Source organism: Panthera uncia, chromosome C2 (genome assembly GCF_023721935.1).
Source record: "Panthera uncia isolate 11264 chromosome C2, Puncia_PCG_1.0, whole genome shotgun sequence".
In the NCBI taxonomy this organism is placed as follows: domain Eukaryota; kingdom Metazoa; phylum Chordata; class Mammalia; order Carnivora; family Felidae; genus Panthera; species Panthera uncia.
The window spans coordinates 105,868,600-105,895,439 of record NC_064810.1 but is presented as its reverse complement, the minus strand read 5'-3'; the positions used below and the strand labels follow the sequence as shown (position 1 = coordinate 105,895,439).

Here is a 26,840-nt window from a genome sequence, read left to right as displayed (position 1 = left end):
AGAAAAATAAACCTCCTACGTCTTTCACTACTTTGCAAATGACTCTCTGGTAACTTCCCTGTTCGTTCCATATTATCCAGTGACAGTACTATGGATAATAATGCACCAAAGAAAAATAAATTGCAAACTTCTAGAAGCAATGAGGAAATATAATCCTCAATGAAGACAATGATGATGTAAGTCACTAAGCAAATGTGCTCCTGCCCCTGTCCTCCTTCCAAGTTCTTAGATGTGGGCCTACCAAAAATATCCAATAGCACAGAAGATGAACTTCTGAGGAACACTTTTCTATAAAGTTATAACAAAACAGCAAGTATTTACAACATTCACCTTAAACTTACAAATGGAAACTAAAGATTAAAAGTAAGGTTAGAAATTAGGGATAGGGTATTTCTTTTGAAGTACTGTTTGTTCTTTTGAAATTACTGGGTGTGGTCAAAGTTATAAGAATATGAACCTGTATCACTTGCGATTCTGTAACCTTTCAAGTATTACAGGTTAAAAAGCTTCCCAAACTTCTTCAAATCATGGCACGCACCAGAAAAATTGTAATTATCCCTACACACACTGGTTAAAAAGTGCAAGAGACTGCTCTTGGCTAGACCCAGGGGTGAAGAGTTTAACGTGAAGAGGTTCTGCTCACAATCGATAGGAACCTGTGGACCAAGAGGTCAAATTTATCAAGGTCCTAATGGAAAAATGCTGACAAGCACTAAAACCACCGCAATTCCTTGGAGAGTTCTTAGAATTCTGGAACTAAGACCATAAACATTACTTTGGCCTTTCACACATCAATATTCAGGAAAGTAGTTCTCTACTGAACATTCCTCTAGTGGTGTGAGACCCTAGTCAAGGAACACAATGACTCCAGTCTCTTAACAAGTCAAACCAACATGGTAGTGTTGAGCTGACCTCCCTGGCCACCCAAGACCAAAACTATACAGTGAACAGTATATGCTTTAATCCCACAGGACTACCCTCGTATGCCTGTCCACTATTTTTAGCCTATTGCCTTGGCTGCCTTTCTTCTGTAAGAAAGACAGAAAGAAAAAGACAGAAAGAAAGAAAGAGAGGGAGAAAGAGAGAAAGAGAGAAAGAGAGAAAGAGAGAGAGAAAGAAAGAGAGAGAGAGAGAGAGAAAGAAAGAAGCAAACAAATTTTTCCACAAGTTTCTCTTCCCCAAGTTGGAGACACCTTGTTTTTAACTTTGAGTTATTTCGAATCACAAATTCAGAGACTGGTAAACATGAGGCTTCTGTTCAATCCCCAGGGGAAAGGATTCATTCTGATATTTATGGTTCAAAAAAAGTTGTAATATTGTGGTTAGAACACAGAGAACCAGTTATTAACTTCTTGCTACTATTATAAATAACAGCTCAGTCCAGGTTACTGTGACCTCTGACAGATCAAGGAAACAAGTTATTTTCTCCTCTTGTGATTACAGCACACTGCATGACACTTTTTACCTTTTAATAAATGTCCTGGTACTCGGAGTTTCCTTTCCAATTCCTTTAATTTCAACAATCTGTCAAAAAAGAGCCAATACACAAATACTGAATTACATTTTGTTGGGTTTTTCAAACCCTCAAACTGCAGACTATAAAAACATCTTGTGTGTCTCTCACTCTGACCACCCTGCTACTTTTCCATATACCACAGGCCACCCGTAGATATGAAGCCAGGGGGCAAAGCTGACATGGTCTACTTGGAGCCAGTAGACAGGAGGGCGATGAGGCCTGATGAAGCACTTATGGACAAAATATAGTTCCTGTAAAAATTTAATGTTAAGGAAAAATTAAAAGCCCAAAAGCAGTTCAACACAACAAAAAGAGCCCATCTCTATGGAATGCAGTTTCCCTCCTGACACTATGAAATGACAATGATGTGCAGTCCCATTGTCTGCAAATACAATTTACAGAAGACTATAAAGAATGAAGAGCATTCACGGGAAATGTGTCCCAATTTTAAAAAGAAAACACTTGAGCCAGAAACCTAGAACACATGATCACAAAGAAAACATCTGAATTCCATTTAACCTAAAGGAGAAGAGCTAATCAAAGAGTATGAGCAGGAAGAAGAAACTTATCCTTTTTCCCCCCAAGAGCAAAGGAAAAAGAAGTCTCCCCCGCCCAGCAGTGTTTTGGCTACAGCTGGCGTGTGGAAGCAAAGAGGCTGTGAAAGTTCAGAGCTACTCTCAGTCACAGAACTGGACTGTTCGGGGAAAACCACTCTAGTATTCCCAGAAGATTCAAGTTGGAAGTGTCTGCTGTTTTATTACATCAAAAATTCCACCTGTTGGGGCGCCTGGGTGGTTCAGTCGGTTAAGCATCTGACTCGGTCTCGGCTGAGGTCACAATCTCATGAGTTCGAGCTATTTAGTGGACTGATTGCCTAGACAGTTTTTGTTTATAGTAAAATACTCAGGCAAATCAAAACCAAAATGAACTACTGCTTCTAGACTTCGAAAAATGCTAAGCAACCTTTAAAAGGATACACTGTGGGGTTGAAGTTCTTCAATATAAAGAAGGAGGCAACAATGACCAAGACCAGGAATAGGGTGTTGTTATAGAAGATGGAAAATGTTGTAGCTTCATAATCGGCAACTTCATTCTTCTTCCACAAGATTCTGCAGACAAACAAATCAAGTTTATAAATATGTATTATAATATTTTGTATGCCACATGGCTCTAGTTCACTGTAAGTTTTTCCTTAAGCATTCTGAACAGAATGTGTTTTTAATATTTAATTTAATCAGCACTGTGCCCCTTTTCCTACTGAAAAAGGTATTTTACTCTTAATGAAAATAGCTGCTGGGTGTATTACCTTTTCTCCCAGGCAGTCAGAGCTTTGCAGGAAGGGACAGATTAATTATAATTGGCCTGGTTTCATCAACAGCCTAAAGAGACATCTTTCTCTAGGTCCTCACCTAAAACAAACTCCATGATCAGTAGCCAGATGAAGCTTTCCTGGCTGTTTGCTGGCTTGAGACTCTCAATAGCCTACAGATTTCAGCCTTCAATATTACAACCAGCTGTGGCTCACAGAAGCCGACTTCTTTGCAAATGCCGTTAGCCACCTTTAGATAATTCAAACAAGTAATCTGCTTGATCATTAGGAGGATTTTTAAATTTTTTTATTTAATCCACTTTATTATAGTTTATTAATTTACTAAAATTTTATCAACCTTTTCGTTTACTTCTTCACACAGGCAGCAGGAAATTCCAGGTGGCCTGTGAATAAGGGAGCCTTTATTCCACCTGGTTAGTTAACTTTGTAAAGTAATTTTTAAAAGGATAGGCTGTGACTAGTAGGATGTGAAATCAACAGGGTGGATTCAACACTCAGGGACAACAAATGAGTGGGCTGAGACCCACATTAAAAAAAAAACATAGAAAAATATCAAGTATACGGATAATTAGATAATTATCTTAGCTAATTATCATTTTTGAAATATTTGCATATGTGCATGTTTGAGTGTATTCGGTCAAAAGATAAAGTATTTTATTGTGGATCATTATCAAAAAGGCTGAAAGCCATCACCACTGACACTTTATCCTCCCAAAAGATATATACTATTCCGGGGCCAGATGATCCCCTCCACCAATCCTAAGGACAGCACTATGGCTAATGTCCCTGGCAACTCCTACATTTTATTCACCAAATGTTCTAATACAAAGTCAACAAGCTTGACAGTAAAGGAGTTAAATGAGATAAACTATCTTCATCACAACAAGTTTGTGGTCTCAAACATAAATGCCATAGTTCCTTAATTCTATGGATAGAGTCAACCTAGTAAAACTTCTATTTAAGTTTGGGAGAAGTGAAAGACACTATATTAAATGCACAGCCATCAACTCTAATACACTTCCTGATTTCAGAGAGGTTTAAATATAAGTTTAAAAATATATAGGACTTGGAACTGGGAGGAAATACATTATACCATTTTAACAATGATCAAAGAAAACACCACCTCAGAAAGATGCAAAGGCCCAACGTGGTTTAATTCTAGAAAACACTCGAACAATTGCCTGTTTTCAAGACTGTGGCATAAGACCCAAAAAAGACAGGTTCCTTAAATAGGTTACTAGCATGCCTTCACTATGGTTGCTTAGATTATCCTACCTCCATCAGAGCACCTCTCCCTACCTCCCTGCCACGCCCTGACTCAAACCCATCTTCAAAAACAGTCTGGATGAAAGAAAGGGCTCGATCCTTCAGGTTGCCCCTGCTCCCAATATGACCAGGCATGACCAATACGCACTGTATATCAGTGTATACACAGGATTGTCTTGGACAGCCTTCAGAACTTTTTCTACCCCATCCATATCCTGGTTCATTTTGAAAAAAAATGAAGACCCTCAAATGCTGTCATCAGCAATAGTTCTGCCAAAACTTCACTGGTAAGAAATCTAGTTTGGGAGAGCACTTCCAAAGACTCATTTTTCCAAGGAAAACTTCCTACAAGAGGAAGACTGAGAACTCAAGAACTGTTATCATCACATAATGATAAATGACAGACCAAGAAAAAAATAACACTCACATCCTGGGATAAATGTCAATGAACCTCTGATTCTCCTCAGCTGATCTCCAACCTTGAATGGATGGCAAAGCAGTTTCAAAGTGGCATGGAGTACCCATTCCAAATGACTGTAGATGGTACCTTTGAGGCATACACATCTTAGGCAAAGAGGTGCTAATAGGCCTTCTCTTGAAACAACTTACTTTTGAGGGAGAAAAATGCTAGCTCTTTTTTTTTTTTTTTTTTTTTGAAAAACACTAGATCTTAGTGAGAGCCTTAGTCCCAGGTATCAGCGTCAATTTTGAGGAGAGACCTGGGTACAATTTTATCCACTGTGGTTTCTAAGAGATGAATAGTAACAGCACAAATTTCCACTGATGACAGGAACAGAAACTTTATAATCCTCTGACACTCTGCATTTTATGTATCCACAAAACCTACCCTTCATTCTACTTTGAAATATCTGATCCAGCGAATGGCAAAGATATTTCATTTCCACTTCCAACTCTTCTTCACTCATAGTGACTATCTGACTACCATGCTGAGAAAAATTCTGAGACATATCCCAGGATCAAGAACACGTGCCAGACCAAATCAGGCAAGAGGAGACCCATTTGCCACCTCTGATATAATTCATCACCTAAAATGTACAGAGCTGTAACAAGCACTTTGAAAATGGGTAACTATGATGTATACTCCAATTTAAGAACCACTTTTCTAATAAATACTATAAATTCAGTAAAAAGATTAAAAAAAAAAAACCTAGATTCTCTAACCTCTAACGTTATGCAAAAATTTACAATCAGAAAGCTATGCAGCCAGACCAAATTAAAGCTGCTCCCTGAAAAAAGGCCTTCATTGTCACTATTTTAATATTGTACCCTTTGGAGGGCACATGGCTGGCTCAGTCAGTAGAGCATTCAACTCTTGCTCTTGGGGTTGTGAGTTCAAGCCCCATGTTGGGTGTAGAGATTACTTAAATGATTAAAAACACACATATATATCGTACCCTTCAATTTTTACAAAGGATCTAGGAGATAACCATTTCTATGTTTTAGTGGCTTTTCAAAACCACTGTAAAAGACATTGTTCGTTCAAGTTACTCAGCGTCCCTTAAATAAGGACCAACTTGATAAAGTCCTTCCAAGATTCAGTGCCAAGAAAGTTTCTTTTCAGAAGGACTTACATGCTGCTTCTCATCAGAAAATGAAAGTGTAGGACCTCGGACGCTAACCCTGACACTTGGAAGCTCAGAGCGAAGTTTAATGCTCAACTGCTGTAACTAACTCTGAGGTCCTTATTCACCCATCTTTACTTTTAAATGGTTTCTGATCTTTCAAAATTGTACTGTTCTGTTTCATATGCACTTTAATATTCCAAGTCTCCACAAGGTCTTTCTGGAGCAAGGTGGGTTAAAAATTCCATTTCACAAAGCACTTTGCAGACACTAAAATTTAAGATCTATGAAAACCACCTCAACTTGTGACTGTATTAAGCCCATGTAACAACTCTTAGGCACAAGTTTATTCAATCATTCAGAGACTTCTGCTACCAGCTATTAGATTATTAACCCTTCTAAGAGCAGTTGGCAGGAAAATTTGAGGGGTAAGGGCTAACAAATGTGGCACAGATTTGGGCAACAGGAGACAAACAGAGTTCTCTCTTTCCCAACCAATGCAGATAACCAAGAACTGGATGTCCCTAGGGAAGCTCAGGAACGGAAACACTACCACCTAAAAATGCTCACACACAATACAATGTAAACTCTTCAGACCCCGAGGGATGAGGCGATGTGCTCAAGGTCTCACAGCTATCAAGTGGCAGAGCCAACACTGGATGAAGTTCTGCAAGCTCCTAAACTCCAGGAGAGCAGTTACAAGTACAAAGCCTCAAGCCACACTGCCCAGTGTTCTTGTTACAGACTGACCACACACTAATTAATCTATGACCTTGTGCAAATTACTCAAGCTTTCTGTACCTGTTTCCTCAAATGTGAAATGGAAATAATAGCCCTACCTCACATGGCTCTTTAAATGAGCTGTACGGAACACAAATAAAAGCATCTGGTGGTAGTAAAAATTCAAAATGTCAGTAACTGTCATTCCATTATATCTTCTACAATATCAACGTTTAACCTCCAGCAATTCCATTATCCACATTCTCGGGGCAGAAACCAACACTTATTTTCTACAAAGTATCCCCAGTTTTGATTATCACCGTTTTAGAAGTCAAACCTTTCATCCTTTTCCTTTCGAGACATCTTTCTATTATCAGCTTCAGAAAGTTTTCGAGTCACTTCTTTGGAAACTGCATCCTCCCTCTTCTGTGCTACTCTAGAAAATAAAAGAAAAAATGTTTCCACATGCTCCAGGAATGAACATCACACTATGTGACTATCTGAAACACTCTGTACTCATATTTTATATTGGCAACTACATGATACTTTACATTTCAAGAAATAATCTTGACAGAAAATTCCAAGTTTATTTTATTATAACAGCCAAATATAGTAACAGAATTCAAGTATTTTATTATAATAGCCAAATATGATAGAATTCAAGAACTTCTGAAATATAGTTTTGAATTCTGCTTAAAAGGGTAATTTTCCAGGGCTCTTGGGTGGCTCAGTCAGTTGAGTGTCCAACTCATGATTTCTATCATGATCCCAGGGTTGTGGGATGGAGCCCTGTGTAGGGCTGTGCACAGAGTAGGGCCTACTTAAGATTCTCTCCCTCCCCCTCTCACCCCTCCCCTTGCTTGCACACTCTCTTGCTCTGGGGGGGGGGGGGGAAGGGGGGGGATAATTTTCCAAAGTTTAGGTATTTAATGGGTAAACAAGTCAAATGCATTTATAAATTATTGTAACCCCATTTTGTTTATTTGTTAAATTTATTTGTTCAACAAATAAATTTGGTAAGGTATTAGCAAATGATATAGGATTTCAATTCCAGTAAATAAAACTAGGCTTAAAAAAAACAAAGGAGAATTAGGGAAATAACACCTGTAACATATTAAAGTAATGCTTTTAACTCCACTCCAGAGTCTAATTTCACTAAAAATGATACCACATGAGGGATTAACCATAGCACATGTAATTAAAAGAACCACTGGTTGTATCAAAAGATAATATATTATCAGCCAGAAAAGGCTAGAAGTGGTATTTAAAAGATCAGATCAGGGGTGCTTGGGTGGCTCAGTCAGTTGAGTGATGGACTCGTGATTTCAGTTCAGGTCATGATCTCATGGTTTGTGAGTTCAAGTCCTAATTGGGCTCTGCACTATCAGTGCAGAACCTGCTTGGGATTCTCTCTCTCCCTCTTTCTTTGCCCCTCCCTACTCATGCGCTTTCTCTTGCAAAAAATAAATATTAAAAAAAATTTTTTTAAATATCAGATCAGAATCTTCAGTGACAAGTCAAACAAAAAATTAAAATGTATATTCATCAGAAAATCTTTAAGGTGAACTTCATGAGATTGCTAGTGAAAGAGAGGATAAAATTTAACCTATGATAAAATGCAAAAAGCCTGCCAAAGTTTATGACATGTAAATTCAATATGGTATGTTTTTGATAATATAGGAGACACTGGTTAGCCATAAATATAGAAGAACTGATATAAGCAAAATATACCAACAGTCCCACTATGAAAATGTTCAACATGATACGGAGATGTATTAAAAGCAACAGGATGTGGAACATAGAAATCTGTTCACTCTATGTTCAATTAATTAATCCCTTGTTACTGTGCTATATTTAGTTCTGGTCAGTGTATCAAGGAAAGATGTGGAGAAATTAGGATGGATCCCTGAAAAGAAAGCCCAAGACCATTCAAGGCAATAGTTCTCAACATTTCTTTAACCACAGGGCTTCTGGGATACAAATTAAACACAAATTCCCAACTTCACTTGATTCATTATGTAAAAGTCCTGCTCTTAAGGGCAGACTCTGATCTCTGAACCTCTTTAGCAAACCAACTTCAAGTGTTTCCTGAACTTCACATAAAACCACTTTTTCTAAGGCCAGCTGATAAGAAATGGATGTGGTTTACAGCAGAAACCTTTCTGAGATGAACAGAAAGAAAAAAATACACACAAGTATGTGTACACACACACACACACACACACCATCAGGATGCTAGGACACAGGAACAAACTATTTGCAAAAGAGTTAGCTACCTCCAAGTGTCTTTAGGACAGATCATCTGTCCATAGGACAAATCATCTCAAAGAGACCAAACCAGATTAACCAGTTAATTTCTCCTCTATATTCACCTAACAAACATATAACAATCTGTCAGGTTTATTATAACTCAAGAAGAAGCTCTATTCTCTTAGGGCTCTCAAAAAATAAATCTCACGCACCACTGAATGCTGTGAAACAAAATGAGGGTCACTCCAGTGGCCCAGCAATCAGCCAAATGAGAGCACCTGCAAAATCAACTGTTTTTCTTCTATTATTTTTTATCTATTTTAGAACCTCTCCAGAAAAAAAGAAAAATACCATCTATTCAATTTTTTTTTAATTTTTTGTTTACATTTATTTATTTTTGAGAGACAGAGCATGAGCAGGGGAGGGGTTAGGGTTAGGGAGACACAGAATCAGAAGCAGGCTCCAGACTCCGAGCTGTCAGCAAGGCTGACAGGGTCTCGAACCCAAGAACTGTGAGATCATGAGCCGAAGTTGGACACCCAACCGACTGAGCCGCCCAGGCGCCCCCCATCTATTTAATTCCTTAAAGAAAAACATCTTTGCAAACATTTTAAGTCATTCCACCTGAAAAAAAATTCCTACAGGCTCTCACCCTCAATGTCTCTGACACTGCACATAAACATTTGTTATGTGCTCAACACTATATACTTAACATATTATCCGTGTTATCATATTTAATCCTCACCATCTATGAGGCACCATTAGTATCCCCATTTTACATCTCAGGAATCCAACAACTAAAAAGATGAAATGTGTGCCGAAGGCTATATATTTAAGAACAGCAGAACTGGGGGGCACCTGGGTGGCTCAGCCAGTTAAGCATCAGACTCTTGATTTCGGCTGTCAGGATCTTACAGTTTGTGAGATCAAGCCCCGTGTCTGGCTCCACAAGGAACCTGCTTGGGATTCTCTCTTTCCCTCTCTGCTCCTCTCTCTCAAAAATAAAGAAATAAAGTTAAAAAACAAAAAAAAACCAACTGGGACTGGAATCCAGATTGTCAACACATAAGCTATCTTCCCTCTCCTACGAACAGCTACCCATACTCTGCCTCTTCCTGGGTCTTTGAGCTTTGATGCACCTTGTAAATCTGTAGGAGTTTCAATGTGAGTGGCAGGATTTAATATTAAATCAAAACTACAATTAAAGAAAACAATTCCACTAGGAGAGAACCTATGAAATCAAGTCAGTAAGTCATTGAAATTTTACTGAGCTAAATGTACCGTTACCTGTTGTAAGGGACATAAAAGACATGGCAGTGGCCCTTAAGAAGCCTAAAGCAGTGGGGCACCTGGGTGGCTCGGTCGGTTAAGCGTCCGACTTCGGCTCAGGTCATGAGCTCATGGTCCGTGAGTTCAAGCCCCGCGTCGGGCTCTGTGCTGACTGCTCAGAGCCTGGAGCCTGTTTCAGATTCTGTGTCTCCCTCTCTCTCTGCCCCTCCCCTGTTCACGCTCTGTCTCTCTCTGTCTCAAAAATAAACGTTAAAAAAAAAAATTAAAAAAAAAAAAAAAAAGAAGCCTAAAGCAGAAATGAGAAGGTAAAAAGACCATTAATTTTAATTCCAAAAAGGTTAATGAAAAATAATTCCCAAAACAAGTCAAAAGATGTCAAGTCTCAAAGAACTGAATTCCAAGGACATCACAAAGCATGGGTCATACAGGGTGCCCAGGTCTGAGGCCTTCGCTATCCACAGATGGCCACACCTCATGAGAAAGACAGCCCAGAACAGCAGAGGCCAAGGTGGGCTGAAACCGGAATGGCAGTTGGTGAAGAGGGCTGCCAAGCAGAAAGATGACAAAGATGATCACTCTGCTGGTCTAGCAGAAAGGCAGTCACACAAACTTGAGCTCCTATGGGTCCGGAACAGCAGCAGAAAAGCTCTTGAAGCCACTTTCAGCCACTGAGACCATTTCTGGGCTTCTTACAATAAATCCCTGTTAATTAAGATCATCTAAACATGTTTCTATTCCTTGTCACCCCAAGCCTAACATATGGACAACAAACTTAGAATTCATATTATGTGTGATCCTAAGACAGAGGAAATAGGAGACTCTTTTACATTTTCACACACTTAGAAGAAAAACTGTAATTAGCACTAAATCTGTCAGAGATAAAAAAAAAAAAAAAAAAAAAAAAAAAGACCATTTCTTCCATGTCCAAAAGTAGTACATGGAGAACTCAGAACTATTCTTTGCAGAAAGAATTCCATTTGGCTTCAGAAATGTTAACTTACTTGTGGTTTGTTTTTCTGATGAAATTTACTTATTTTGAGAGAGAGAGAGGGTGCGCATGCATGAGGAAGGGGCAGAGAGAGGGAGAGGGGCAACGAGGAGAGAATCCCAAGCAGGTTCTGCTGAGCAGAGCCTGATATGGGTCTCAGTCTCATGACGGCAAGATCACGACCTGAGCCTATGTTAAGAGTCACACATTTAAACAAGTGAGTCACCCAGTTGCTCCTGTTTTTCTGATAAACCCCATGATTAAGGCTAGTGTTTAACTGTTCGAATGTCTCACTCAAAACCTACTTGCATAACAATGTCAGAAGCATGGTCTCTGCTTCACTTAATAATTCTTTATAGCATTAGTATGCCTTCCCCCCAGCATAAACAGCTCAAATTGATACTTCTTGAAAACAAGACATACAAATGGTCTTTAAGACATTCTTCTATATAAAAGTGCAACATGTAATATATACTTCAACTTGAGAAATATACTTACTTGTGCTTGAGAACAAATTTCACATTTTTGTATGCAAAGGCTACCAAATAAGTGCTTACTAGGGTCATCACACTATAGAGAACGGCAGACTGAATAAGATCCATATGCCATATTCGCCAATATAACCCTGAATTAAGATAGAAGGGAGGGGGTACAAAAAGGAACAAAACATTACCACCCAGCTACAAAGGCCTGCTCAATTAATTACAGTTAAGCCTACAAAATACAGTCCAGGTTAGGAAATCCAATACGGTCAGTATATGTGGATCTTTAGAAGTGATAAAGTTACAGTCTCAAACTTTCCCAGCTCAGAAAACTTTAAAAACAGAACCTTCCCATTACTAGTCCAAATGAGATTTCTGCTTCTTCTGAAATGAGAATAAACTCAGGAGCAAAAACAAACAAACAAACAAAAATCACAATTCACACTTCCCGTTTCAATCAGCAGGGTATTACTATCCTAAGTATACAGCTGTTCCAAAACACCACGTGCAGTCCCAAGCCATAGTTTACATGCTGACGTGGCTATATGAAATCAAGGAGGCACAGAGCTCCACGACACGTTAAAGGCACGGTGGGATTTAAAAGGCCGAAAGAAAATAAATCTCGATTTAACTGCCTAACAAACGTGCAAGCAGGAGGAGAGACAGGAGATTCAAATCCGGGAACCCTGAGCTATAAAACCAACTTTGCCCAAGTATGCAAAGTTCTTTCATCGAAGTGAGAATTCTAGAAATGACCTAATAGCATTAAAAAGTTGAAACCATTTAGAGCGCGGGCTCTTGGCATTGGTCCAAACTCTCTCATCAAATTAGGCAAACGACGTTCAGCAGTGTGAAGTGTTTCACCTAAAGCTACGATTCTCGGGTCGAAGGTTAATGGGAATCTGACTCTCGCCTAATTCGTTAGTTTTTCCAAAATAATTAACGATAAAATTTTAAAGCTCGTAACGGTAAACAACTGTGTGTGGGGGGAGGGGGGAACAGAGCAGGTCACATACGCATGTAGCACAAAATCTTAATCTGGTCGTTTCCAGATTAGGGGCCGCCATCCCAGAACTAATGAATCACAATCTCTGGGAGTGGGTTCACAAGGGACTTTCCTGTGATGCCGCCCAGCCCCGTCCCCGACGAGAACACTGAGGCCCACAGAGGCTACACGCTTTCCCCGTGCTCTGGGAGCGCTGGAGACAGCAGCGGGCTAAATGCCCCAGCACTCACTCCCGCCAGTCCGCCGGGCCCTGCCACGTCCCCGCCCAGCCCGACCCGCTGACGGCCTGCCCGGCCCGCCAGTTCCCGGCGCTCACAGATGGGGATGGCGGACACGATGAAGGCGTTCCCAAAGAAGAGCGCGGAGGACTTGGCCGAGAGGTTGCGGCTGAAATCCTGCAGGAGCAGGTCCTCCTCAGATTGCTGCTTGGAGCCGCCTTTGGGAGCCATGGTGGAGCCGAGCCTCGAGCCTAGAAAGCCGAGCTGGCTGACGCTGCTGGCACCGCCTCCGCGGTCGCCTTATCCACTAACGACCCGTCAGCGCTAAACGCGGAGGCGGGACTCGGCGCGGAGCGGGAGGAAACTTCCCCAGGAATGGCCACCGCTATGTACGTTTCCCGGCGTGATTGGGCAAGAGGACCAGACTTCCGTATTCCTGGCCAGCCCCTTGGCTAGCCGGCTTCCTAAAGAAGGACGGGATTTGTAGTTTCGTGGGTGCTTTTTTTAATGAGCAAAACTTTATTGCCATTCCACTTCACAGGTGCCGTCACGCTTTCCAAGTCGTTGGCGTTACAAACGAGGAAACTATTCTGGCCTCGAGTCATTCAGCCGGTCATGCAACAAACGTATACGGTTAGTATCCTCTGGGTATACCCAGCACTGGGGCACTGGAGGAGGAAGAGGAGAAAGAGAAGTATGGATAAACATGTGTGAAATCCTTTCTTCTTTGCACATCCATTCTTTCATTAAATATCCTTAAAATCCTATGACATGCACCTCATTGTCCTCATTTTGCCGGTGAAGAACCTGAGGGTGAGAGACTGGCCGTGCTAGTCACCAGGGAGTAGTTGGCTCTTTTGAACAAAATAACAGGCTACCTTTTCACGAAAAAGAAGGCACTGTGGCTTTTAAGGAATTCGTGGTCTCACTGATGAATATTTAAAATGAGTCCAATACATTTACAAATTACTACATTTTTATCACTTTATTTCGACTCAATCTTTAGAGTAATATGGTCTCCGCAGCCATGCTAAATGAAACATGATGGTAAGAAAAGAACATGTTAGCTAGACAGGCCCCCTCTGAAGCTCAGAAAAAATGAATATGCCTATTAAAACAGGTAGATACCATTTTTAACTCATTACATTATCACTTTTTCTTTAAAAAATACTCAACCACTTCATACATAGAAAAAACTTTCATCTACATTACTAGCATCAGACAGACTTCTCCAACCTTCAGCTTCCCTATCAACAGGTAAGCAGATCTTTCATCCAAACTTTATCCAAATTGCAGTTGACCTCCACGGTTTCCATTCTAATGGAGCTTTCTGTCTGTAACTTTTCAGTCTATTCTCTATAGAGGTACCCTAGTGAGTTTTCCTGAAATACAAATCTTTCATGTAAATGCCAGAAGTGTTCATCTAATGACTTTTTCAGAAACTTAAAAGTATTCATTTAAAAATACCTGCATGGGATGCCTGGATGGCTCAGTCCTCTAAGCATCTGACTTTGGCTGAGGTCATGATCTTACATTTCATGATTTCTAGCCCTCAATCAGGCTCTCTGCTGTCAGCGGGGAGCCCACTTCAGGTCCTCTGTCCCCCTTTCTCTCTGCCCCTCCCCCACTTGTGCAAACTCACAATCTCTCTCTCAAAAATGAATAAACATTAAACAAAATTTTAATAAAAATAAAAATATCTGCACTATGTCCCTTTTAAATGGTAAAATGCTCTTTTATTATGCAATGGTGATGATAGAGAACAAACTCTTATTTCTCTTCAACCTACTCCCCTCTCTCTAAGTTTTTTCTACTGAAGTATATCACACCATTTTTCACACCCATTTGCTTAGGCTAAAATGCTAGTTTTCAACACTAATTCCTTTCTTTCCCTCTCCATCTGTGACCAATTCATCAGCAAAACCTTTTGGATCTGTAGAACTAGATTTCTTGTTTGTTTTTATTTTTTTTAATGTTTATTTTTACCAAGTTAATTAGCATACAGTGTAGTCTTGGCTTCAGGAGTAGAATCCAGTGATTCATCTCTTAACATATAACACTCAGTACCCATCCCAACATGTGCTTTCCTTAATGCCCATCACTCATTTTCCCCACTCTCCCACCCCCATCAACCCTCAATTTGTTTTCTGTATTTAAGTCTTTTATGGTTTGCTCCCTGTTTCTATCTTATTTTTCCTTCTCTTACCCTATGAACATCTGTTAAGTTTCTCAGATTCCACAGATGAGTGAAATCATGTGATGTCTGTATTTCTTTGACTGACTTATTTCACTTAGCATTATACCCTCCAGTTCCATCCACATTGTTGCAAATGGCAAGATTTCATTCTTTTTTTATCACCCCGTAGTATTCTGTTGTGTATGTATGTGTATACACACACACACACACACACACACACACTACATCTTCTTAATCCATTCATCAGTTGATGGACATTTGGGCTCTTTCCATAATTTGGCTATTGTTGATAGCACCGCTGTAAACATTGGGGTGCTTATGCCCCTTCAAATCAGCATGTTTATTTATTTTTGAGAGAGAGAGAGGGAGAAAGAGAACTCAACCAGAGGAAGGGCAGAGATAGAGAAGGAGACAGAGAATCCCAAGCAGGCTCCACACTGTCAGCACAGAGCCTGATGTGGGGCTCAAACCCATGAACCTTAAATCATGACCTGAGCCAAGATCCAGTTGGAGGCTTAACTGACTGAGCCACCCTTTTTTTTTTTTTAAAGAGAACACAAGGGAGTGGGGGACAAGGGGCAGAGGGGAGGGGAGAGGGAGAGAGAGAGAGAGAGAGGGTGAGAGAGAGAGAGAAGCTTAAGCAGGCTTCATGTTCAGCATGGAGCCCATCACAGGGTTTGATCTCAGGATCACAAGATCATGACCGGAGCTAAAATCAAGAGTTGGAAGTTTAATTGACTGAGCCACCCAGGTGCCCCTTTTTTGCTCTTTATAAACCAAGGATATGAAAAGATAAAAGATAAAATCAGAAAACTATAAGATCAAAAAGGACGAAAATCATCAAGGTATTTAAAGGAAAAATCAGAAGAAAACAAACAATGATGAAATTAAAAAGAATTATACCTGAGAAAAATATTTAAACAAAATAGGAAAGATAAAAGTTTGAAATGTTAAGTAGATAAAAAAATGTTAAAGTTGAAATGATCAAAAGGAGCTGAGAATTAACACACTTTGTAAACCAAGAATAAAAACTAAAGATAATAAACAGAAAAGAATCTAAACTAGTAGGAATTTAAATTTTTTATAGGGGTAAGGTAAAGAGATATGTAAGCAAGATGCTTATGACAGAGAAGGTTGTTTGGTGATGGGAACAATGAAGACATGAAAACAGCACCCTTGAAGTAGTGGAGCAGTGTCTTCTACCAAGTGCAATCTAGTTCTTTTTGAAGAACTGCAAAATCTAAGGATCATCTGTATATGGCATATGTGGCAATGGCACATTGGACAAGCAGAGTAACAGCATGCTGAAGAACAGAAAGAAGGGTAGGCAAAAGTTCTATGCAAAGATCTGCGATATATTTTGGCCGTTTCAATACAGTTCAACTCTATGAGGGAACCAGATGGACTTGATTCCATAATCTGTGACTTTAGGCTTAACAGTTCCATTGTATTCCTTCACACTTAGAGGGGGGGGGGGGGAGAGAAGGAGGGGGAAATTTAAAATAGTATTTATTGCTGGGAGGAATATGGATAACAAATGTCTCTTGTCCACTACTGACGGCTTTCTGGAAGAAAATACAACAAGTTAAAAAATAATAGACTTTTCTTGTAACGGCCGCTGCAAATTGCCTAGCCAGTAAAGAAAAACACAGCTTTCACTGGCACCTTATGAGAAATAACAGACGACTCATCATGGGCTACTCTGGGGTACGAGTGGAGAGGAGGAAGTCCTCTATTATACGAAATCCATTTGAAATGCAAATCTCATCATGGAAATGATTTTTGAAAGAGGAGATGATACACTTACTGGTTTCTAGGTATAATATTTTAAAGTCCCACCTGAGAGATGATTTACTCAGCCAAATTACATATTTCAGGCACTGGTATGTGATTGAGTCATCGGTTCATCTATTCATTCAGCAAAGATTTATTGAGAAGCTACTATGTGAAAGGTACTGTTCTAGAGCCTAGAAAGATCCAAATAACAATCATAATTATGATTATAATAACCAGTGTTAATATATTGAGTCTTTATTATACATCCAGCTCTATGCCAGGCTCTTCGTATGTCATCTAATTTAATTCTTCCAGCAACACTACGAGATATGTGTTATTATTATCCCTATTTCTCAGATGAAGAAACAGAGGCACAGATTGGTAAAGTAGCTTACCTAAGATCCCACAGCCAGTAATTGGTGGAGTCAAGTTATGAACCCCATGCAATATGATGCCAGTATGCACGCTCTTAACTACACAGAAGCTCTGGCCTCCTCTGTGCCAGCAGAATCTCAAGATGTAAGTGCCTTCCCCCCCTCCCCCACAAAGCCCTTTTTTTTAGCAAACAACCAAGGGTAGTTTCTTGTGTGCTAGTTGCCATGCAGAGTCATGTCGCACTGCACCTCTGGCCAGCACATCCTTGCATAAATAGGATCATGCCCCTAACACATAGGCAAACCTCAGTGAGCAAGCCTGGGCTCTCACAGTGGAGTCTGTCTCAAGGAGTGTGAAAATAAGATCTCAGGAAGAAACACGATTGTTAGAGGAGTACAGAAACAGAGCCAACTAAGAAGAGATGGGAACTGTAAACCGTAACTCACCAGCAGCCATAAATTAAAGAAAGGGAAATTAGAGAGATGCTCAAAGGGCCTCAAGCCTTTCTCATTTCCCTCTGTAAGCCTGAACAACACTACCAACACCTGCAGTGAAGCAAAAACACACTTCAGGGCACCTGGGTGGCTCAGTCAGTTGAGTGTCTAACTCTTGGTTTAGGCTCAGGTCATGATCTAAATAAAGGTCGTGGGATGGAGCCCAGCATCAGGTTCTGCGTTGACAGCACAGAGCCTGCTTGGGATTCTCTGTCTCTCCCTCTCTCTCTCTGCCCCTCCCCTGCATGCTCTCTCTCTCCCCAAATGAATAAATAAACTTAAAAAAATTAAAATAAATTTATAAATTTATAAAAATAAATTAAAAATAAATTTCACTTTGGGGCGCCTGGGTGGCTCAGTCGGTTAAGCGTCCGACTTCAGCTCAGGTCACGATCTCACGGTCCCTGAGTTTGAGCCCCACGTTGGGCTCTGGGCTGATGATGGCCCAGATCCTGGAGCCTGCTTCCGATTCTGTGTCTCCCTCTCTCTCTGACCCTCCCCCGTTCATGCTCTGCCTCTCTCTGTCTCAAAAATAAATAAACGTTAAAAAATATATATATATTAAAAATAAATAAATAAATAAATTTCACTTCAAAAGTGAAAAACAGGGGCGCCTGGGTGGCTCAGTCGGTTGAGCGTCCGACTTCAGCTCAGGTCGTGATCTCACAGTTCGTGAGTTCGAGCCCCGCGTCGGGCTCTGGGCTGATGGCTCAGAGCCCGGAGCCTGCTTCCGATCCTGTGTCTCCCTCTCTCTCTCTGCCCCTCCCCCATTCATGCTCTGTCTCTCTCTGTCTCAAAAATAAATAAACATTAAAAAAAAAATTAAAAAAAAAAGAAAAACAACTAGAAATACAGTAAAATAAATAATACAAACATATTTTACATACAAATGAAAACATGAATAATTGTACTCCACATAACTTATCTATTATTTATTGTCTCTTCCCCAAACTGTTTTAAGACAAAGGTAACAAGATCAAATGCATACAAGATCCAGACAAGTAACCCTGACATAATAAGCTGGTCTCTGCCCAGCTTCCTGACACAGAACTCCTAAAACCCTTGGAATTACCTAAGTGATGGGGTGAGAGAAGGGTCTCACTTTTTTAAGCCCCTTTCAACCACACCTGAGTTTATGCTAATGTGCTGGTTCTTCCAGAATGGGGGCTTATGGCTCTAGAAACCAAACTCGAGATTAGAGAATTGGAACTCCCAGCCCCACTCCACCATCACCTCTGGGTTCAGAGAGCCTCTGCTGGGAAGGTGGGGTGTCCAGAGAAATCATTGTAGCCCTGTGCCTTTGCCTGAATATTTTGCCCTTATGCATCTTTTCTATTTGGGTGTTCCAGAGTTGTATCCTTTATAATAAAGCAGTAAATCATAAGTAAAGCAATTTCCTGAGTTCTGGGAGCTATTCTTACAAATTACCAAACTGGAGGAGGGAGTTGTGGGAGTCCTTGATCTTAGCCAGTTAATCAGAAGCATAGATGGGACATAGACAACTTGGGATTTGAGATTAGCATCTGATGTGGGCTTTAGTTTTGTGAGATTCAACCCTTAACCTATGAGGTCTAACTCCAGGCAGTTAGTGTCAGAATTGAGTGAGGGGCTCCTGGGGGCCCAGTTGGCTAAGAGTCTGAGTCTTGATTTTGGCTCAAGTCATGATCTCAGTTTGTAAGATCAAGCCCCACAACAGCCTGCACTGACAACAGGGGGTCTGCTCAGGACTCTCCCTCTCTCTCCATCCCTTCCCCTGCTCTCATGCACTCTCTCTCTCAAAATAAGTAAATAAGCATTAAAAAAGAAAAAAAAACAGAATTGAGTGAAACTTTAGGACACCCAGTTGGAGTCCACTGAAAATTAGAGAATAGCTTAGTGTGGAAAACCCACACATTGGTGTCAGAGTGTTGAAAGTAGAAGGAAATAGGTTTTTTCCTTTTATAACTGCAATAAGTGAATTGTGTAAGCCAAACACAACATGTTTGGGGGGTAATCTGCCCCATAAATTCCCAGATTTATGGAGACTTGAATGTATTCAATATAGGAGAAAAAAATTTCAAGGTGCTACAATGTGTGTGTTTTTCTACCCCACCAAGCAATTAACTCAGTTCTCCTCAGACACTGACCAAGGTGTTCTACAACCTGAACCCAATTCTGACACTATCAACCTGGAGATCATGCCAGATCCCTCGGGTTAAGGGCTCAGCCCCAGAAGACTGCCCCCACTTCAGCTGCCAAACCAGCCATACATTGGAGGTTTTCATGACTCCCTCCTCAGGTTTGATTAATTTGCTAGAGCAGCTTACAGAACTCAGGAAAACAGTTTATTCACTAGATTACCAGTTTATTGAAAAGAATATTAAAGGCTACAAATGAACAAGATGAAAAGATACCTAGAGCAAGTTCCTGAACACAAGAGCTTCAGCCTCCATGGATTTAGGGGCTGGCACGGGGAAGTGTTCTGGCTCACCAACCTGGAAGCTCTTCAAACCCCCCCTCCTTTTGGGTTTTTAATGCAGGTTGCATTACACAGGCATGGTTGATTAAATCATTGGCTGCTGGTGATTGATTCAACCTCCAGCCCCTCACCTGTCCCCAGAGGTCAGGGGGGTGGGACTGAACGGTCTAACCCTCTAATCGTGATTGGCTCCCCAGGCAAGCAGCCCCCATTCTTGGTTTACCTAGTGACTTTTCCAAAAGTCATCAACATAACAAAAGACATTTTCATTGCTCTCCACACTTAGGAAATCACAATATCACTGGTGTAATGAAAAAAGCCTCACCATTCAGAAAGAAATGTTCCCATTTATAGAGAATGGTGGGGAATGTTGGCCCAGTAGGCTTGGCCCGGCCTCTTCTCCCATCCGTCAAACACATACCCTGCCATTGACAGGAAACGTCTGCCAGCTGGGTTTTTTGGTTTTTGTTTTTTAAAAAAGATGGGGTCTTGAGAACTCTAAATGCTCACTTTACCGTAGAACAGATGTTTTCTTACATTTATTTATTTTGAGAGAGAGAGAGCGGGGGAGGGGCAGAGAGAGGAAGAGACAGAATCCCAAGCAGGTTGGTTCTGCACTGTCAGCCCAGAGCCTGATGTGGAGCTCGAACCCATGGATTGTGAGATCATGACCTGAGCTGAAATCAAGAGTCAGATGCCTAACTGACTGAGCCACATAGGTGCCCTTGTAGAACAGATTTTTTAAATCAAATGAAGCATTAAGACATTTGAGGGACAAGCATTTATCTTTGAGCTTGAAGTTTATGCTTTCCATGATAAATATTGTTTTCCTTTTTAGCAAATACTGGTTGACCCATGTAAATTGGACACCGCTTCTGAAGCAGTCAGAAAATCCTGTTTCTTTTTTGCCTAAGGATATTCATAAACTCAGTTACTTTTTTAAGAAAATGATACACATCTACAGAAAATATATTATCTTAATATCCACAGATAGAGGCCATAATACTTTAACTTCCCCTGGAATCTTCTAAATGTGAGACTTATCATACATACATCATCTATGCAGCACTGCAGGGCACAATAAAAATTAAGATTTGCACTGGAAATCAATTTTCTTTAGTTACACATCTAACCTAAGCACTATGGCAACAGAACACAAGATAAAGTAGGTCACGAATTTCAACTAGAATGGCTTAGATGAAACAGAAGCTCAGTTGTAATGTGTTGCTCATCTTTTAGGGGTCTTTATTTAAAGAATTTAAAAATTCCTGTATTTCACATGCCCCAGCCAATGTAATCTAACAACAATCTGGTAGATAAAAATTCAAAGACCAGATCTTCGAATGGGATTCATTCAATCTCAGTATTTGTCTCATATGGCTTGCCAATGAACTAGTAGGCTCCATCTTTATACACATAAATAGATGAAGAAGGGAATTCCAGGTAAAAGGAAGAGCTAGAGGGGTACACAGTCATGCAAGGGCACAGGATACTATTTGAGATCATTTTGGTGATGACCAAAGTCAGACACAATAAGGGAATCAAAGTGCTATAAGCATAAGGAATTATCAATGGTCTCCTGGAACCTAGCTGAATACATATGTCAGCTACCTCGGCTATTTTTATCCATGAAGTAAAATGAAATGAAGTTCTAATCCTTTTTACAGGATTTGCTTCTGGGGTAAATATGACCCTCTCTCTTACTAACCCATGTTGTTTATTCCAACTTCAACTCCCTCCTCTAGGACCTTTTCTGCACTAAATATCCTTTCCTCTTTTCCCTCTCTTTAATGAATAGAACTTATATGTCTTTAGAGTCAGAAAGATCTGTCTGTTTCATCTGCCAGAATAATAGCTGTGTGATCCTGGGCAAATTACCCACCTTCTCTGAGCCTCACTTTCCTCACAAGGTTGCTGTGTGCATTAAATGAAACAAATAATATGAAGGCACATTCATAGGTCCCATCACCTAGCACTGTGCCTAGAATAGTAAGCTCTCAGTAATGGTAGTTAGTTTCCTTCTCTCTTCTCTTCTCTCTTGATGTGTTACCTCCTGCTCAGTTTATAAACCTGCCCAGCTGTCTGATTTCCTGAACACATGTGTGCACACACACACATACACACAATTTCCCTCAACTCTGTGGCATGCTTAAACGTCCCCCCTGCCCTTCACTGCCAAAGAAAGAAGAGTATGCTTGGAATCATTCAGGGCCTTACTTCCCACTCATTCTTTGCCACACTGACGCCTGAATTCTGCCTCCATCTCTCATTTGAATCTGCTCCAGGAATGCCTACTCTATTGCCCAAGCCAACATTGTTTGCTTAGTTTTTAGCCACTTAACCTGTCCTCAACATTTAGCACCATTGACCATCTTTTTTTTATGTTTATTTATTTATTTTGAGAGAGAGAGAGCATCTGCAAGCAGGGGAGGGGCAGAGAGAGAAAGAGAGAGAGAGAGAGAGAGAAAATCCCAAGCAGGCTTCACATTCAGCACAGACCCCAACACAGGGCTCAAACCCACAACCCTGGGATCATGACCTGAGACGAAATCAAGAGTCAGATGCTCAATCAATTAGCCACCCAGGAACCCCAGCACCATTGAACATCTTATCCTTCAGAACGTTCCTTTCTCTAGTCTCCATTCAACTGGAAGAGCCCCTGGTTCTGCCCCCATCCCTTTTTCCCCGCCTTTCTGACGGCTCCTTCCCTGACTCTGCACTGACTCCACTGCTCTTCCTGGCTCCTTGGAACAGATTTCCTACTCTTATGGATATGAAAGAGTCAAAGGGCAGAACCATGGTAATGCCAATTAGAGCCCTCAAAAGTAGGACCACACTAGCAATAATTTTGGCAGCATGGAGATAACCTATTCATATGAGTCTTAAATTCTATGTTGCTCCCTAACAAAAAACTATCAGAAAACCTGAGATGATCTTTAAACTGCTCCATACCCCAGCAACACAGAACAAAGAGAGGGGAAGCCAGAAAACGTATCCAGAGCTTTACAGAGAGCACATTAGAGAATATTCTTCCTTGTCTTCCATTTCTACACAGATCAATACAGTTCCTGGTAGGAGCAGAAATATCTAAAACTACACACATAACTGCTGAACACTGTATTTAAAGTCTGAGCTCCAATCAATTATAGATAAGTTGAGCTTTTCCTACAATTATTTTTAACATCCTAGATCCAAAGGAGTCTTCATTCTGTTGTATATCAGTTAGGCATCTTATACAGATGGTACAGAATCAGACAATAATGAACACAGAAAAATAACTGATATTTCTCCTAACCACCTTTTGCAAGGGTTTCACCAATTCTCAATTAAGAAGGCATTAGAGTTAATACAAAAATTATGGTGTATATTACCACAGTTTGCCATACAGCTGGTTAATAACACAGGCCTTAGAGTAACACTGCCTTGCTTTAATTCCACTCCTACTACTTATTGACTGTGTGAACTGGTAACATTATTTTAAAACTCTCTAAGACTCTCTTTGGCTAATCTATTAATCAGGGGAAATTATGGCATTTTTTTCACAGGGATTTTGAAAAGATTAAATGAGAAAATGTACATAAAATACTTAGCACAATGCAAAACATGGTTTGTATTCGAGATATGGTATGTAAATATTTTTCTTGTGCTACATTCCCAGATTTAGCTCCTTCCTTTCTGAGAAATTCTGCTTTAATTGTTGGTAAATAAACAAATGTGTGCATGTGATGTATAGCTAAATTGGGAGATAAAGCAGGGGAAACTTGGCTGTAAGTAGACAGAATCATCTCTGTGAAGTTTACAAAGCCTCAGTTTCTGCCCAGAATAGAAATTGACCCCCGTTCACTCCTTCCTTCAGCAAAGATAGAGGGGACTTCGACCCTTGACCAGGGAAAAGGAGGAAAGGTGTAGAGTTTCTGACATCAAAGGGACAGGAATGAGGAAGAGTTGCCTTCTCAAACCTATTCTCCACCAAGTAACATTCTACTGCTTTATCATAATGTTTTTAGGTTTTTATTTTTATTTTTTTCAGTAATCTCTATACCCAACGTGGGGCTCAAACTCATGACCTCAAGATCAAGAGCCACGTGTTCTCCCAATTGAGCCATCCAGGCACCCGTATTTTATTAGTTATAAAATAATTCTGATTCTGAAAGTTGGAGAAGAAACCAAAATCCAACCATGATTTCAAAACTCAGAGGTAACGACTATTAACACTTTGAAGCAATTTATTTAGTAATTTCCTATGCATCTATTTACACACCTATAATTAAAATAGTTGAGATCAGCACTATATACAGTTTTGTCCACCCTTATAACTGTTCTATTAAGAGCATTTTTCAATGTCACTGGAAGGTCTTCAAAATATTCTTTCTAGAGACTACAAAATTGTCCCTTGGATGAAAGTATTATAATTTGTGTATTTATTTTAATAACTCTTCTTATTTTCTAATCACAAAATAATTGCATATCCATTTACAAAATTAGAAAATGTAATGTGTAAATCACCCATAATCCTCCTGCTCAGATACAGGCGCTGTTAATATTTTGATATATTTCCTTCTAGTATTTTTCTGTGACTAGCTATTACATACTTAACATAATTGAGGTCATATTTTATGAGAATCTTTCTATGTCATTAACAATGCTTTCAAAACAATTTTTAATGCTTTTAAAATATTAAATGATACATGTCTGATCTCACTCTCTTACTGGTAGGGAGGGAAGAAATTTCCGGCCAATAAACACAGAAATGTCCAGAAATAGAGGGAAAAATTCTATATAAAACCATGCCCTCTAAGTCAAGAGTTTCTCTAAAAGGAATCCAGACTTACTTGGCATGCAAAAGCAAAGTGGTTGCTTCCAAAAGCCAGGTCATCAAACCCAAGGTAGGGTAACTGAGTCAGAACTCTTTAGTTATGAGTGACAGATCCCTTTCTCAAGTTTAGAAAAGAAAAAAATTAACAACAGAAAAAATTTTCTTTAAATAGAGATAAGCAGGGAAGGATGAAGGGAGGGAGGAAAGGGAGAAAATTGTTAACTGAGGAAAATAAAAACAATTTCCGTTACTGCTGAAACAGTAACAGAAGCTCAAACAATGTCCTTAGGACTTTCTTATTCGTTATCTCTCACCTCTCTTCATCTGTGTTGGTATCATTCTCTCCACCATGGACAATATGTGGATTCTCTTGAAAGAAAGGTGGTCATAAGACTCTCTGGCTTATCTTTATAGATCTTGATCCCTGAGGAAGAGATAGTAGTTTTTCTAGTGGCTTCTGAAGAACATCATCGGCAGGGATTCTGGTCACCTGAGCCGAACCCATCACTGTGGCCAGGAGGATAGAGTACCTGATTGGCCAAGTTGGTATCTGAGGACCACACTTAGTGGAGTGCAGGGGGCCAGTTCTACTAAACTGCAGGGTAGGAGAAGTAGGGTTCTCCAAACAAGGAAGAAATGCCGGCAGTCATGTCCAAGCAGGTAACAGGTCAATGGTCGCAACATTGCAGGCAGCAGGATCCTGAGAGGGCAGAGAGGAGCAGTCTGGGAGTAATTCTGGGTCTGAGTGACCAAGTACATTCCTACATATTCAGGAGCCAAGAGCAGGAGGTGTGGCCATTATGGAGATGGGACATATGAATGTACTTTTATTTATTTAACTGCTCCATATTGTTTTTTATTTAAGCTTATTTATTTATTTATTTTGAGAGAGAGAAAGAGAGCACAAGCAGGGGAGGTGCAGAGAGAGAGAGAGAGAGAGAGAGAGAGAGTCCCAAGCAGGCTCCACACTGTCAGCATGGAGACTGATGTGGGGCTTGAACTCCCGAACCATGAGATCACGACCTGAGCCGAAATCAAGAGTCAGCTGCTTCACTGACTGAGCCACCCAGGTGCCCTCAATACTCCATATTGTTAAGTATTCTTCCACGCTTCCCTTTTCATCAGTTACTATGCTAAGAACTTCCTTTTTCATTTATTTTACTATAATATTTATTCACTTATGGTATAAAATAAATACATGCTCATGAAAAAATACAGAAAGATAAATAAATACCTATATTTCTACTACCCAGGAGCAACCAAATTGTGTGTGTGGTTGTTTTATCTGTGCATTGTGTGTATATATATATATATATATATATATATATATATCTGCGCACATATACATATATGTCCACATACAAAATTGATATCCTACTTCATGTAGAATTTCCATTCATGATTTTAGTTAAAGCTGAATTAGAAACATTTTAGGTAGTTGAATATCCTTTGATATTAGCATTCTGATAGATACGTATTTCATCATATAACTTATCAGAAAATTTTAGCCACTTCTTGATTTGCAGACATTTAGGTTGTACCCATTTTTTTCACTATTACAAGTAAGTCTATATTAGGTATAACTATTCATCTGCATCTCTGATTATTTCTTTAGCAGAGTCCTAGAAGTGGAGATATCGGGCCAAAGCATGTGCACAGTCTTAAAAATACAGTCACACAAATTGGCCTGGGGTCAGCTCTATCAAGGTTTAAGGTGAGAGGAAATGACAACATTTGGAAAGGCCCAAGGTGGTCAGAATGGGGATGGTGGGAAGCCAAGAACTAACTGGAACATGAGGGCTGTAACAGTGGCCTCATGGGGAAAAGACAAGATTTGTGTAGGTTGCCATTCAACGAGATCAAATCTTAACATAGATGATGTGGATTCTCATTTTAACTTACACAGCTGTCACAAGTGGATGGACCAATGGAAAAACAAATCCCTCTTCACCCCTTACCTCCATTTCACTTCTATGCTGGCTTGAGCCCCATCTGCCCTCAGAGAGAATTATCTCTACCAAGGAATGCAAGTAGAACAAAGTAGAGAATTTTATTTGCCAGAAATGTTCCATAGT

The 26,840-nt window shown here is 40.1% G+C and overlaps 1 protein-coding gene across 1 annotated transcript; it reads right to left on the bottom strand.

The window, feature by feature from the left end:
- Positions 1 to 1,529: 1,529 nt before the first annotated feature.
- SSR3 (signal sequence receptor subunit 3) lies at positions 1,530 to 12,912 on the bottom strand. The gene is made up of 5 exons (XM_049628658.1): positions 12,748 to 12,912; positions 11,442 to 11,568; positions 6,753 to 6,851; positions 2,494 to 2,625; positions 1,530 to 1,767 (listed from the first exon to the last, which is right to left on the bottom strand). Exons 1-5 carry the CDS (start codon positions 12,878 to 12,880, stop codon positions 1,701 to 1,703), a joined length of 558 nt encoding a protein of 185 aa, XP_049484615.1. The 5' UTR covers positions 12,881 to 12,912; the 3' UTR covers positions 1,530 to 1,700.
- Positions 12,913 to 26,840: the final 13,928 nt, after the last annotated feature.